Raw genomic sequence first — 15,257 nt, 5'->3', positions numbered from 1 at the left:
GCTACTACATCTCTCTTACACACTAAGAATAATAATACACTTTGCCCTCAAACAGCCGCCGAGCAGTCCGTGAAACAATACATCGATCAACGAAAGCGGATGATTCCGAGCTCGTAGCCAAAACATCAACCGCAATCGACCCGCTAGAATGCGAGAGCCGCACAGTCCTCGGGCTCGGTAGTAAACCCGAAGAGCTTTCATCAGAGTCTGAGCAGGGACTTGCTGCCCGTTCAGGCGAACGTGTTCGCCACGACGACTGTCCCTTGCCCTCGGCTGCAACACCATGCGCGACAGTGCCCTCGATGCATACTGCCGACGCTAAGCACGCCGCGCCTGTGAGTTGCAAGCTTGGGTGGGGTTTGCCCATACTGAAAGCCTGCACATGGATATCTGGCCCACGTCTCCTTGAGTGATGATCTGACCGAGGAGAAGACACGATGGCGAGCTTCGGTGTTCCGCGGACCTTTGCGGCGGCGTCTATATCAGGAGCGAGACCCATCATGACAGCGCCGGCACATCTTATCGACTCTATGTGCCTGAGGTAGCCAGCAGTATCTTTGCTGGCTGTCTTTAGGTACGGTGGTAACGTCCTTTCGTCGACAAGGACAAAAGGATTCGCCGCGTCTATCAAGGTGGCCTTGACTGAGAAGCGATTGCCGTCTTGCTCCTTTACATGGATAGTATCGCGTCTCCTCCCAGTAGGAAAGAGAGCCCCCGCCATGCTTCCAGCAGGGTCGACAAAAGCAACTTTTATTTCGCTTCCGGTCCCCTTGACACCCGATATTGCGTAGTCTCCGTCTTCACTAAACGAGCCGTCCTCGTCTACTTGGACAGTATCGACGATGAGCCGCGACGTATTCGTATTAAAGATCCGAACGTCCAGCTAAACAAAGAGTCAGAATCTTACAAACTTCAAACTCGATTAGATATGTCAACTTACCGTCTTCTCCCCAGGTCTTGCACGCACTAATCCTTCCTGAAGTGCAAATGGTCCAACACCAGCGCACATATTTCCACAGTTTCCACTGAAATCGACCGTCTCTTGACCCACTGCTACTTGCACAAAAGTATAATCAACATCGACGCCCATTCGTGCCGATGGCGAAACCACGGCAACCTTGGAAGTCGTCGAAGTCGCTCCTCCAACACCGTCAATCTGTCGAGCGTCTGAGCCTTGGGAGCCCATGGCCGCAAGCAATGGTCGTGCCCACGCTGATTGGGAAGCCGGTAAGTCGTGACGGTGGATGAAGAGACCTTTCGAAGTACCAGCACGCATCAACACGGCTGGTAGGCTGTGTCGGATCTAAGGATTGATGTACGAATTAGTATCTGTCACACATGCAGTTTGTAAAGAGATATTACATACCTTTTTTGGGGCCCTTTCGTGTGCCATTGGGAATTCAGGTATCCGGATCGGCGAGATGTGTGAGACAGTCGAAGCGTGTGCCTTTTGAAAAGCGGTTGGTTTGACAAGTGCGCGAAGCATCTATAGAGGATTGTTGCTGCGATTGAAGACAATGGAATTGTTGTTTGGTTACTAGCTAGAAGTTTGTCATACCATTCGGTGGCACAGCTCCCTATATATGTCTTCAGATCCAAGAGCATTCGGATAGTGGATTCAAGATACGGGTAGATCGCGTTAGATCCCACGGGAGCAAATCGCCGAAGATCAGCCGCGGTTCGCGGGTGCTGTACGGTCGGCCGAATCGTTCCCGCACGGCTAGCCTACCCGTTCTCTACTCCCAGTCTAAGAGCGGGAAGTTATCGAGGTCTGATCCATTGAAACCAAAGAGGAGATCATCTACAGTTACCGGTTGCTCATTAAAGAGTTGTTGTTGGTCTTGATACATCCAGGTCCCGGGATTCTCGTGAGGCCTATCTGACGTCTCAATAGTCGAAAAGGCCGAATGTGACTGCCCAGGTACGGGTGCGTATGAAGGATTAGCAGGGCCTGTTGGTTCTGTTCGCGCCACATGCGATGTCTCCTGCTCTCGTTCCCGAACAAAACTCTGGATGATACCATCAATTTCCATACTCTGCAGGCTCCGCTCACGGTCCATGGGCCTGCTCGACGCTGCATCTGTCACACTGCTTCTATGGTTGTCGCCATGAATATCCCTATCAATGCCTGCATCGTCCTGGTCAGGCGTAGCAACTCCCAACCTCGTCATCAAGTTCTGTATAATGGCGCTGGCGCGTCGCACAGCCCAGTTCGTCTCTTGGTTCTTGCGGAAGACAGCTAAGCAGGTCTCAAGGCTGCTGTGAGCTTGAGAGCCTGGACCACGCCTCGCCGCGATACGGGCATGTATGGTCGCAGCCACGTACGTCGCATACGAGATCAAGTACGGAGCTCTTTGTACACCGAAAGCTTTGTCGTACGCTCGGAGAAGTTGTACAATGTCATCCGCGGCGGTGACACACGCCATGAACGAGTTGACGGCAATGGCGCGTGAAGTATTATAGAGATGGCCGTCGGCGACAAAAGGCCGATGTAGAAGGATTGTAAGTACACCGTAAAGGGCACTAGCAAGCTTTCAGTATTCCCATGATACCCTCGATGATTCCAGAACTTACTGCAAGCTTAGAACATGTGGGGGAGGCGTTAGCGCAACGTTTTCTACATCCACAACGAGATGCTCAGGCAGAAGCCTTCGCCACGTTACCAACTTTTGTTGGATAACTTCCAATTTAGAGGATAGCTCCGTGGAGCCTACGTCGAAGCTTCTTTCGGTGTATACAGTGCTAAGTATGTCGCTGAGGATAACTGAGAGCTGGCAGAGCTGTCGAAATGTCGAGATACTGTATGCAGGAGAGCCTAGATAGGCAGAATCTGCTTGCGTAGAGTAGGAAAAAGGAGTCCAGTGTTCAAGTTCCTCATATGTATCTTGAAACTTCATGGATACCAGTGCGTCTGACTCCTTCATGCTGACTGGGCGACCTAAGAATTTGGTGTATAAAGTCAATGGTTGCTTCACGCGCAGCTCATGCATAGGAGTTGTTACCTTGGTACAGGCTTTGGATTTTGTCGACGACTGGAGGTAGTTTGTCAGCGGATTTGTATGCTATTGGAAAACTGGGCTCACCAAATGCAGCCCAAAAGACACGACGCCTAATTTCGCGATCCTCATCAGACAGTCTACGAGAACCTGCAAAGGCAGGTGTATCAACGTGAATACCGAGGTCGACGATCATGCGGAATGCTAACCCAGCATAGAGCCAGGCAGCACTGCGTTCGTCGCCGAGGGCGAAGAGAGAATTGGTCATGACTAGTAATGCTTGAATAGTAGTGATCTCACTCTTGTCCAGAGCACCTCCTAGAAGCTCTCGTACTCTTTGACGAAATTGCCAACCGGCAGTGCGGACATCATCAGCCACACGGCGAACTTCGCGGCGTGGACTGAACTTGGAGGCGCCGAAGTAGATGGCGTTGAGAAGCAGCCTCGAGAAATATGGGCCACCGCAAGCCATGTCACGCATGAAGGCAGGACGATACGTTGTGAGAAATGAGTGATGTTGTCGGTTCCAGTGTAATGAAAGCAAATGCATGCCAAGTTCAGGCTCGACACCATCGAATTCGAGCTTTCCATGTCGCAAATTAACAGTCTCTAATTGTCTCTGACGTGCGGCTTCAGCCACAAGACCTTTCTCAATCCATTCATCTGGCATGTGCGGACGTGCTTCAGTAGCAACACGGTCATGCGAGGCTTCGTCGAACAGAGTGCTGGTGCGCCCGTGATAACTTGAAGAGCCATTAGAAGCGACGACAATGCGCGACACATCTCTAGGTGCAGTTTCTCGGGCTGGCTCTGGTGCTCTCTCTGTTCGAGGTGTCTTGCGTGGACGACTAGCGACATGCTGAACGGCATCTATACTTGCAGGTTCATACTGACATATCGTCCCATGAGTTTTACAGCTTGCGCATGTTGGCTTCTCAGCACTACATTTGATCTGCTAGCATCAGTATCCAGCTCCTGATCGTACCCAAGCACCAACAAACCTTCCTCCGACGGCAAAAGGTGCACGCCTCAGCAGCTCTTCTGCGTCTACGATCCGTCGCCGTCACGTGTCCGTTTGTTTCGTCCGCACTCATAACGACCAGCACGATGTGGATGTTGACGGGTATTCTGACGGGAGTGCAAAATCAAGTCCGCGAAGCCGCGCAGTTGCCGAGATCCCGCGGGCCGGCACCTACCGTGGGGCGAGAGCCTTATTGGATCGATGCATCATTACAAATGTACATGCTGTGTCAACGTTAGGCTCTACTTGTAACAGCTGTGGCCAAGCAAGATTTCAGAGTCTGTGATGATAATACTGAGTACATTCCGTCTTCCAAAGCTAATGTGGCTATCCTGATACCATGATACAAGGGACCAACTTCCCAAAAACACCATTTCCCATACCAACGCCAAACACCGTCCAAAGCAGCCGCCTACAATCCAAGTCATGCCAAAAGAAGGGTATCCAGCCAACACCGCCAGACAGTACCTAGTCCCAAAGAAATTCTGCCAAGCGAACAGATTGTTCAACTTTTACGCGGATACGGAAACCTCAGGTGGTCCTTGGAAGATGGCCTCAGCAGGCGCATCGGGATCCCCTGTAGGCGCGGCTTGAGCCTGGGATGCCAACTCTCCACTGGCACCGGTCTCTGCCCACTGTCCCCAGAGACCACGCTTGGCGCGAATACGTAGAGGGCCACCAAGCTCGTTGGCTGGCTGCTCAACCTTGATGGCGTCCTTGGTTGCCAGTACCAACATCTCAAAGAACATCTTGGTCGCGTCTGTTCGTGATGTGCGGGCCTCTGGGAAGACGTCCTGGAAAACGATGCTGTTCTTCTGTCGTTCCGACTCGCTCTCTTCAGCTTCCGGTCCAAATTGTTCCCGCAAGAAATGGACGGCGTGTTTGGTGCCTAACGATACTGGTCCGGCTTCATCGGGGTGGACTAGCGGCGCAGTTGTGTCGTCAAAGTTGTCTGGAACAGGCGAGAAGACGTCCTCCTCGTCACCAATCTGCTGGAAGCCGAGGTCATCGGGGAGTTGAACAATGTCATCGGATCCTCCAAGCGTAGGGTCGTTGTCTCCGCCGATGCCAATGTCCCCGCCGCCCAAAGTTGGCTCATCTTGCTCAAACTCTAGCTGGAGTTGAGGGGTCTTCTCTCCTTCGGCTGCTGCCTCATCTTCCGTGGCACTACTTTCGATGTTCGCACCGTCACGCTTGCGCTTCTGAGCTGGACGTGAAATGACTTCTAGGGAGAGAATTCCTCGAAGCTCTGGAGCCCAGCCTTGACTTCGGCCATCACCCAGAATGCTTGAGACAAACCCTCCAGACTTCTGCATGTTAAGCAAGGCCATCAGAAGAGGGTCGCGAGGCAGGAACGAAGCAGGCTTGAGGATCTTCTCGCGGTTGTTCTGCTGCTCCCTCAGCTGATGACTTGAGATCATGGTTTCAGCATCGGCTCCAATCACTCTCCTGCGCTTGGCACGGGCTTGATGGATAGACTCTTCTTCTTCTTGCTCGGGCTCGGGCTCGAATATCGTAGTATTCTGCTCAGCGACCTCTTGCTCAAGGCGTGTAGCCTCTTCTTCTCCCAATTCGGATAGGGGTGATTCGTCGCGCTGTCGCACAGGGAAGTCGCCGGCAATGGAGGTGCCTGCTGGAAGTGGTGTATCCATACCACCCATGGTGATGTCCAAGTCGTCGTCCAGATTGAATTCCGGGCCGCGCGCGAGTTCAGTTGGAGGGTCTTCGCCAATATCTATACCAAGATCATCGTCATCCACAATCAGATCCTTGCCCAGCCCGGTAAACTCCTCAGAGCGGCGTCGTTCCAAAGGTGCGTTACGGCCGACTTCAATGCTGGTGCCCTCGTCGTAGGCTACTGTTGGCTCCAAGCCATCGTCCTCCCCAATGTCCAGGTTCAGATCATCGTCCGGGAGCTCCATTGGCTCCATGCGCGCCTGCTCAATGCTGCCGGACAGGAACTGGCTGTTGTCCCAATCGGGGGCTGTGGTGTTGCCAAGATCGAGGTTGCCACCAAGCGGCTGCGATAGAAGGAATGATGGGTCGGGCATGGGAGCCAACAAATCCAGATCGGTGATTTGGTCTGGCAGTATCAGGTTGGTGGGGTTGGCGACATGAGTCTGAGAGGGCATGTCGATGTTTCCAGGACGGAAGGCCTGTATGCAGGTCAGAAGTGGTCATGCCACGCAAGCAAAGCTGGAACTTACCATCTTGATCTTCCACAAGGCTTCCTGACAGTCATCCTGGAGGTAGGTCGCCTTCTTGCTGTAGATGCGCACTTCACCAAGAAGCAGCTGCGCGTTCAACCGCAACGCAAGTGGACCGCCAGCAGCCACCTCTGGCCGGATGATGACCTCGCAACTCTCTGGGATCTTGTGCTGCAGCACTTGGGCCTTGGTAAGCTTCTTCTGCTGGTTCGAGGCAAGCCAGACGTGCGCAAGGGCACCCTGCTTGAAGAGGAGATCCTCTGGAAGAAACATGGTCGTGGTTGAGTCGATCAGTTGGTGGGTGGGGTGATGGAGGAGTCGCGCTGTTGTTTACGTCGACGCGTCGCGAACAAGTCGATGCGCGTGGCGGGGAGAGCGCGCCGGCAATGTCAAAAGTGGGTCCCCAGAATGCGCGCGGATGCAGCAATGGCGATAATGGTCAAAAATGGTTGAGCGACGATGGTGTTGCGAATGCGCTCGGTCGTGGTAGGATAAATGAGGCTGGTAAGGGCTGGCTGGGATTAGACGGCAAACGAGCCAGCGGCGCCGCTTAGTCATTGGTCGTGTCAACTAGTCTGGAGACCAGCCATCTTCATCTTCCACGTCATACTACGCTTTCACTCTGCGACACGTCTGATATGCAACGACACCCAGAAAGAGCAAGAATAGCGGAATCAGCTTTCAGAAAATTCGAGAGACTGTATACGGCATAAATTGAATTACGGCGTGCCCACCGATGGCATGTTTTAATTTGACCTGTCAAACTTGGGTCAAGAGCTTCAATAGCTACATTCTTCACATGCGCCTACTCCATCTTAAACCTGGACTGCTAGCTTCCACGTAACTAACAGCAACGGTTTTGTCCTGGGCCGCGAAGCCCCTTTCAAGCCACTGCACCAAACTCTCGATCAACGGCGTGCAATCGACCAGAACGTCCTGCATAGCCTGTCGATCACTCACTCTAATCCTAGGCCAGGCTTTAACTGTTAGTCTGTTCAACTTCTCTAGCTTCAGAACTTCTGTCAACCGATACATCGAAATGATGTCCTCCAGTCTCCTGATGCGCGTCTGATCAAAAGACCATAGTGTTGTTGGCGGCTGTTTCAGGTTTTCGGCCCATGTACACGAGTCTATGGTCATATATTCAACTTCGAACTTTAGCTGGACCTGTCTTAGTTCTGTACATCGCTTCATGAATTCAATGTATACGTTGTCGTTCCCAGCACTGGGTCGGTGGCAACCGAAGAGCTGGAAGTTGAGATCACGAACTGCAGCAAAGCCTTGGTTGTCAGCTTTAGGAAAGCTTTCTAGAAACAAGCTAAACCGCTCCACTTCCACAGGGCTGAAAAGACACAGCCTGGTTGTCTGTAGTAGAACAGAGGAAACGTCGATACGGGTGGCTTCATCTGTGCGACAGAACTCTTCGAGCCACTCCAAGCATAATGGGTTGCCACTATGTCGAAAATCTGCTGCGCTAAGGTTTAGAGGCTGACACTGGGAAATGAGGTCTTCTGGACGCATCGCCCGATAATAGATGTTTTTTCTGAGCTCCCATGGTAGCTTCAGAAGTAACTTCAGAAAGGGGGGAGGGGCGAGGGCTCGGACTGTGGCATTAGGTGTGGTCATTTCGTTCGATACCTAGATCGTAGCGGGCAGTGGAGAATACAAATGGAGTCGTTTGTTTCCTGGAACCCCTTCTGCCTTTAAAGATGTCGGTTTGCGAAAAGCAAGGTACGACAGTCTCGCTTGAAACAACGAGGCTATTCTTTAACCACAGGTACTCCAATCAAAAACGCCACGTGGGAAGTTGTTAGTTTCCATCAGAAGTACCAGCTATCGATATGCAAGTGGATCTGGCAAACCTTTCTTTTCCACGTACTTACCATGCGACCGCACGCTACTTGCAGATCAAGTTTTCGTTACAGCGAAGCAAGTACTTCTGAAAGCGTGATTAGCTCAAGGCACTGTTGTAACGTAAATTCATGGGACAAGAACGTGACGAGACGTAACCCTGAACCATGGCATTGCAGCACCTTCCGGTGAACAAAGTACGTGGCTCTGCGTACAACAATGCACCAGCACATGTGCTGTGAGTCACCCACACTATTCACATGTTTCATAATGTCGTTGAGCACAGTCGGCTTCTGGGCTCTTCAATACGATAAGCGATGGATCTGCAAGATGATCATCCAGCCCACTGGCCTCCACAAGGCTGAAAGGGCGAAATTCGGGGTACAGAGTTAATCCGTAGGCAAAGTTGTTGAGTCCCGACTACGCTTGTTGGGTGCGGATGGACCGGACGCTTTAATAAACCGTTGCAGATCAGGCGTTTCGGACGAGCTACTGCGAACCACTCGCATTCTCGTTTAGAGTCGAAGCTTCCACCGATTTCGCGATTACAGCAATTTGCATCCTCCACAATCAGGCCAGATGTCGTGATGGAGAAATCTTTGACCGTGAGGCGATTTCGACTTGCGTGCGTTTGGGCGCAGATCATCATAAAAGCAAAAAGTCTCGAACGCGGACTCCGTACTCCACTCCAGCCGTCTTCTGATACCAGGTACGCTATCTTATCGGTGTCGCAAGCTTAAGCCCGTAAACCCGCACCGCACGCACATGTTTCCGGAGCCGTGTCTGACTGACCGGCTTATCATGTTCTGAGGCAGCAGCGGAGGGACCACATGGCACACATGCGCCATGATTACTGCCTCACGTAGGGTACAACTGCAGCACCACGTAATCGTAGAGGGCTGAATTGTGTCAAGCTAACGACATGTGTGGGCTTTCGCGAGTGGCTTTCTTGGGTGCTGACGAGTGCACGGATGAAGTGGCCGTGCAATTCTTCGCCTGATGTCCGAGATGCCGCCCACTTTAAGCCGCCTTCCAGAATTTGTTTGAAACGAGGTTTGCCGTCCCTGTCCTTGCAAAGACAACATGGCCGTTTGGGTGCTGAGTCGCACGCTCGTACGTAGTCTGCGTGATGCAGCCAACTTGCTGGCGGCCGCTGGGAATAGTAGCCGTGGTGGCTGAGCGTCACCGAGTGCGTAGGAGGAGGTATGCAGGCTACAGCCAAATGCCGGAATTGACGGGAAGCCAAAAACAAGGTTTGGACGCTAGGCCGGCGTGATGAACAACCAGGAAAGGGTCTCGAGCATGCGTAAGAGGAGACCCTTGACATTGAGTAAGAACGCACTGGCCACGGACATTCTGGCCTCGGGCCTCTCCACTGTATAATCTGCCATGACACACACATCTTCTGGACGCGTCAACTGTCATAAGAGTTGCGGCTGCCATCGTCACACCTGATCTTCCACCTATCTTTTCCAAGTTTATGAAACGCACCCGCAATTCTTAATCTGCTCTTCACAGCTATAAGCAAGCCACCCACCGTGCAACTGCAGAACTTGGGCATCTTCACATTAACTCCATTTGGCACTCCACACTATTATTGGACCCATCCGCACGCTACCAAGACACGCCAACGTACACCATCGATTACGGCTACTCTAACGCCCAAATACGCAATTATTGCCCTGCATATCTTGAATTTGCTGGCTACATCATCGGGCATTCATCACCCTTCGGCGCATATATTACGAAGTCCACCCGCGGCTTCAAGACTTGCCTAAGTCCAGCACGCTACAAAGTCACTCGCACACCACTACACACTACTCAAAGACATCACCACACACTACTCAACACCATCACCACAAACACTCGGCACATCTCCGACACTCAAAGCCACAATGTTCTCTTGCGCCAACTACGAGCGAGGATGCAGGGGCCGCTGCAACGCTATGAACGGACGATGCGATAGCTGCCACACACTCAACCTACAAGTCCGCAGCAACAGCGCTTCATCCACATCATCAACCAACGGCCTGCCATCGGCTGCCTACTCGGCAATGACCAACTCCTTCGCATCGCTCTCCCAGCTCAACTCATCCTCATCATCGCAAAGAGCGCAATAGCCGGCGAGCACTTGGCGTTCATCGTCTGAACGCACACCATCATGACATTAAACGAAATCATTCTCGCATCAGCGACTTAGCGACACAGTGTGCCGGAAACACTCTTCGACTTCGGCTTTGCGATTAGGGATAGTATTGGAGCACACGGGTTAAGCATTTACATGGAGCGTTATCTTTCTTTTCTGTTATATGATATACCAGTTTTTTCCCTTCTTCCATTTCATTATTCTACCAAGGACCACTGCAGGCGTTTGGCAGGGCAGTAGACAGGAGGATGCACCTACGACGCATGGCGCTAGGCATAGTTTCCCTCGGAGGACTTAACCAACTCCAACCACCACAACAAAGAAACACACATTACCTCACTTGCATTTCACCTTGCATCATCTCGTGACTACTTCGGTGTTTCCACTGATGCGCAAACTCCTTTCACGGCACACATCACGAATGCAGCGATACGTAAGACAAGACTCTTCCCAGCCCCACAATAGTGTCTAGAACTCCCCTCATCCACCCGCCCAGTGCTCATGATCATTCTGAATCCGTAACCACATGGTCAAGCTTTCAAAGCGGCTACTGCCTCCTTTCACGGCAATCACGGATCCATATTACCGTACCAAACGCACATCTATTTCCTTATTCCCAATAGCCTCTATAACAAAAACGTCCGTGATGTTCCGTGGCTAAGAGCGCAGGATAAAAACCCACCGTCCGAGGAGTCCAGACCCCGAGCGCACGGTTAGGGTCTCAAAGTTGGTATCGATCGAGCGTTGTGCTGGGGATCGGCTGCCTGGGGTGAGCGGGCGAATTGGGGTTCGAGGCATATGGTGCAGCGCAACGTTGGCGACCGCTGCACTGTGACGTCAGTGGTGCATTTCACATGTCCTCCTTACTTGTGGTTGGCAGACGTGTGGCAGGTGTTGCGTTTCAACTCCGAATGAAGTGGGCACTCCCTTTGTGGTCGCGATAGCGGGACGAGGTTGTAGCTCTTTTTTCTTTCGGTGTTATGATGTTTTTTGCTCGATTAAACTTTGATGATCCGAAATAGTGCCGCGGAGGCCAACCTCACACAGCGGATGAATATTATCAGGTGACGGGAAAACAGTGCCGAGGCCAATAGAGCCTTACAGGCCTTGCTGTTGAATGGCATTCTTGCATTCCCATGCCTGTGGTCCATGCACTTGTGCCCATTGTTTCTCCGAATACTGCGCACCACAGCACCTGAGGTGTTGCAGCTGCGTCGACAGATGCATGCACGTTGCTGCGGTTACACCACCCTCAATAGTGCTGCATGGAGTCAATGACGGCTCTTGAAACCCAATATGCAACTTCACTGCAACACAGCCGAGCCCTAACATTGACTGCTCGCCAAACCTGACGCCCATGTCAAAGCTGCGTTATTGTTGTTAAGGCTATTATGTCGATCAGCGAATCCTTTGCGCCCAATTTAGTACTGCGAGTACAACAACTCCACCACTTCTGCCTGTACTTTCTTTTGCTCTCGCTAAGAACAGCCTATCGAGTCGATGACCAGCCACTCGGACTTCCACTACCGGCAGTCATGATAGCTAGCGAGCGGCCTTAGTTAGTGTCATCGACAAGAGGGTCCATAAAAAACGGTGAGTAGCTAGCGAGAAAAAGCGCGAGACGTGGCTTTGCGGGAACGGAAGACGCTTATTTACCTACGTCATTCTATCGGAAAAGCTCTCCAGGTCTCCACCATCGTGAACAGTCTGGAACGGCGAGTCGATATGCAACCTGGATCTTACCGAGGCTCCTTCCAAGGTTCTGCTCAGTCCAGTCACGTGCGGTGAGTATCATCCCGTAGGCGTTCTTTGTCTGGAAGTAAGAGAAGATGCTACTGTATAGACGCAGTATGCTGCATACCAACAGGCGCATGACTGACAATATGAGATGACTGATCGCTATCCATTCCACCCTCCTCTTTTATGCACAACAAACCCGGCTGACTCTCGGTGAAGACTGCTGCGTAATCAACTCCAACATGCCCAAAGTCACCTATAGAAGGAGAGCGCAACGTAGTACAAACTACCTTAGTCACACCTCCGCACGCCTACAAACATCCGTCTATTTCTGACTTGTGACTCCCCGAAAATACCTATGCTGACAAAAGCAGAATGGCCGTCGAAAACTACCGAGACCGTTATCCGTGCGAGAGACGACGTCACGTGGCAGCGCGACAGTAGCGCAGTCGAGCTGAAAAGGGTATACATGACGGGCTGATGAACAGGATATGCAGTCACACGGTCCGACGAACCAATAGCTGGATAGCGATGTTGCTTACTCGACACTGTCTTGTGGTGCGTGGATGATTGTTTCTAGAAGGAGGAGGAGGCTCGAGGTGCATGCAGCCCTACCCGTGTGAGAAAAGCTTGGTTAGTTGAGCAAATCAGCAGTAGTGGTTGGTGGTGTTAGAGCGGATAGCAGTGCGATGGTGTGTGTTGTTGAGGAAGATGGGATGAGAGGATAATGCATGTCTTTACCCACGATCCTAGTACCATATCCAATCAACACAGTGGCTAGCCAAGGCTGAGCCGGTCTACCAGCCAGCCACAATATCTTCCCATAGCCAATTCATCCTATCTGCTGCCTCACCTACCTCGAACGGGCATACATTTCGTGCTTTCCACTAACCCACGGTTCAGCCACCTCGTATACAACCCTGTGTTAGCATAACCACATGTTCCTATGCGCATCTCAAATTCCACTACGAATAGCGTACGTAAATAAATCCCGCTTACCAAATGCCTCGAACATAGACAGGCTGTAGCACAAGCACCTACAAGCCTCGCTGTCACTCACGCCCATCATACCGCTATTGCGCTGAATAATCTCGGGAAGAACGATGAGAAGAGCAAATAGCGCCGATGAACCGGATGTAGCGAAACGGTCATCAAAGCAGACGACGTGCATGTGTGTCTCCCACACCCCGCATCATAGTGCTGTGACATGGAGTACATATCCCCATTTGAAGCGGCGGACTTTCCTGTTTGTTGATACGAAACAGCGTCGGCTTTCTTCCTACTTGCTTCTTGCTTTCTTCTTTCCACATCAGACTTGGAGGAACTTACCGAGATAGGTCGACTTGTTCTTTTGAGCACGATTGCATGATACCTACTTGCCGTCGTTGGTGCCAAGACATACAAGCTTCGATTTGTTGTGTATAAGCTCTTTCTTCTAAAGCATGTCGTCGTCTTGGTCAGATCCCGCCCCACCAAGGAGACCCAACTACAAAGTTCGCTTTCGACATGGTGTGTTTCCTGATTTGGAAAGTCAAGCTACTAGAGCAGACATCAAGAAGTACGACTACTTCTTCGGTGCAGGGCAGAAGTGGGTTGGTACGCCGGCAAACTGTACGTACAGGGAAAAGCGATATCGAGTGGACCATGTTAACGAATTTCCTGCAGATGATTTCGTGGACGAATCGTCACTTGTTGCTGAAGAGTTTGAGAACCCTGGAAGCGCCGATAGGAGGAGGGCACCGAAACATATGGCTCGCTCGAGGTCAGCTAAGAAGATTCCACAGTTGGAAACAAGAAAAGCCCCGAGGGCGAGGGACCAACGCACGCGTCCGACGAGTGGAGCCTGGTCTGGTCGATCGCTCGTACCTGCAGCACCGCAAAGCATACACAGCTCATGGCAGCTTCCATTGCATATTTGGCGACATACAAGCCCAGCACCTGGCTCAGTATCAAGTCTCTCCAGCCTGGACGAGTCCCTGCTAGAGACTTGGCATTCTGATCTCCCGTCGCCAAATCCGAGCATTGCCGCAAGCCAAAGTTCACTAGTAGCATGGCCGATAACTGACCCCACTGAAGCGTATCTATTCCGATACTGGGTTGATAAAGCAGCAGAATCGCTAGACATAACTAGTTCTACAAGCATCTTTAAGAAAGTTGTCCCGAAACTTGCACTGGCAAGTCCGATGCTCATGAACGCCATCTTCATGATATCCGGGCAGTGTATTTTACGCTTCGATCCGTATTTCCCCACTAGACCGTATGAGTACCACGAAAGAATACTGCAGAGTCTCATACCGCATCTCGCAGAAAAGGGAAGAATAGAAGACGAAGCGACTTTGGTGGCTGCGATGCTATTGCGGAATTTTGAAGATTTTCACTGTATGTCAACATGAGCCAGGATATGTGTTATTCTGCTGACAGTCAACTAGCCGGTACACAGGGGCAGACACACCTCTCCACATTTGAGCTCTTCTATGGCCCTGAAGGCTGGGTTTTCGACATGGCTAGTCCTGTGGTACAGGCTGCTCTAGTACTACATGTGCATGCTGAGGTTAGCCAAGCATTACTCAATCAACCAAGTCTGCGTATCGACTATGAGTCGTTCATTCTACCAGCGCTGGCCTCACCGGTTGATGAAGCCTCATGGAGCAACCGTATATTATGGCTGAGTGCGCGCATCCTGCAGTGGGCGCAGAAAGGCATGCGCACAATGGACAATTGGCTCTATCTTCACAGTCTGGTTGACGAGTGGGAACGGAGACGTCCCGCCAGTTTTGATGCCTTCTTCTACCAAGAAGAAAACTCGCACGCCGCGGGAACCCCTCCGCAACTGTGGTTCTCGAGTGCTTGTCACGGTGAGTCAAAGTAATCGCTAGCCTGCGAATTGCTTGCTGACTTGCCTACAGCGGATGCGAACCAACACCTGCGGATATGCCGCATCGCACTTGCAGTCAATAACCCTAGGATAAACACGCAAGACGCACGTGGGATAATCATCGCAGATTCTGCACACGATGAAGTGCTGAGAGGGTTGAGAGAAATGATAGCTATTGCTCGGTGCAATACGCACTGTATTTCTGCGCAATGGAAAGCCGCTTATACAATACACAAGTTTGGCACCGTACTGCAGGATGAGCAAGTTCGATGCGAGATGATCGAATTTCTAGAAGAGGTGCAAGCCACAGGCATGCCGGCGGGAGCGTCGATTAAGCATCTCAAAGAGCAGTGGAATTGGAGCTGGAACCACTACGGGATAGGAATGAATCAATTGTAGCAGGAGCTATGTGACTTGGGCTGTC

At 51.6% G+C, this 15,257-nt stretch overlaps 4 protein-coding genes across 4 annotated transcripts; 2 read left to right on the top strand and 2 right to left on the bottom strand.

Moving 5' to 3' along the window:
- Positions 1–1,736: 1,736 nt before the first annotated feature.
- J4E82_006768 (uncharacterized protein) lies at positions 1,737–3,892 on the bottom strand (the record flags this gene model as incomplete). The annotated part of the gene is made up of 5 exons (XM_051733023.1): positions 1,737–2,523; positions 2,575–2,938; positions 3,003–3,032; positions 3,084–3,855; positions 3,887–3,892. The coding sequence occupies 5 exons, from the start codon at positions 3,890–3,892 to the stop codon at positions 1,737–1,739; spliced, it is 1,959 nt and encodes a 652-aa protein (XP_051587237.1).
- Positions 3,893–4,529: 637 nt separating this feature from the next.
- On the bottom strand, positions 4,530–6,497 carry J4E82_006767 (uncharacterized protein; the record flags this gene model as incomplete). Its single annotated transcript, XM_051733022.1, has 2 exons — positions 4,530–6,173; positions 6,225–6,497. The coding sequence occupies 2 exons, from the start codon at positions 6,495–6,497 to the stop codon at positions 4,530–4,532; spliced, it is 1,917 nt and encodes a 638-aa protein (XP_051587236.1).
- A 3,473-nt stretch (positions 6,498–9,970) lies between these two features.
- On the top strand, positions 9,971–10,195 carry J4E82_006766 (uncharacterized protein; the record flags this gene model as incomplete). Its single annotated transcript, XM_051733021.1, has 1 exon — positions 9,971–10,195. One exon carries the CDS (start codon positions 9,971–9,973, stop codon positions 10,193–10,195), a length of 225 nt encoding a protein of 74 aa, XP_051587235.1.
- Positions 10,196–13,400: 3,205 nt separating this feature from the next.
- On the top strand, positions 13,401–15,232 carry J4E82_006765 (uncharacterized protein; the record flags this gene model as incomplete). Its single annotated transcript, XM_051733020.1, has 4 exons — positions 13,401–13,569; positions 13,624–14,337; positions 14,388–14,813; positions 14,865–15,232. 4 exons carry the CDS (start codon positions 13,401–13,403, stop codon positions 15,230–15,232), a joined length of 1,677 nt encoding a protein of 558 aa, XP_051587234.1.
- Positions 15,233–15,257: the final 25 nt, after the last annotated feature.

Source organism: Alternaria postmessia (genome assembly GCF_024291825.1).
Source record: "Alternaria postmessia strain BMP 2775 chromosome Unknown scaffold_41, whole genome shotgun sequence".
Classification (NCBI taxonomy): domain Eukaryota; kingdom Fungi; phylum Ascomycota; class Dothideomycetes; order Pleosporales; family Pleosporaceae; genus Alternaria; species Alternaria postmessia.
Note: the sequence above shows the minus strand (reverse complement) of the source record. Positions and strands in the feature narration are given on the sequence as shown.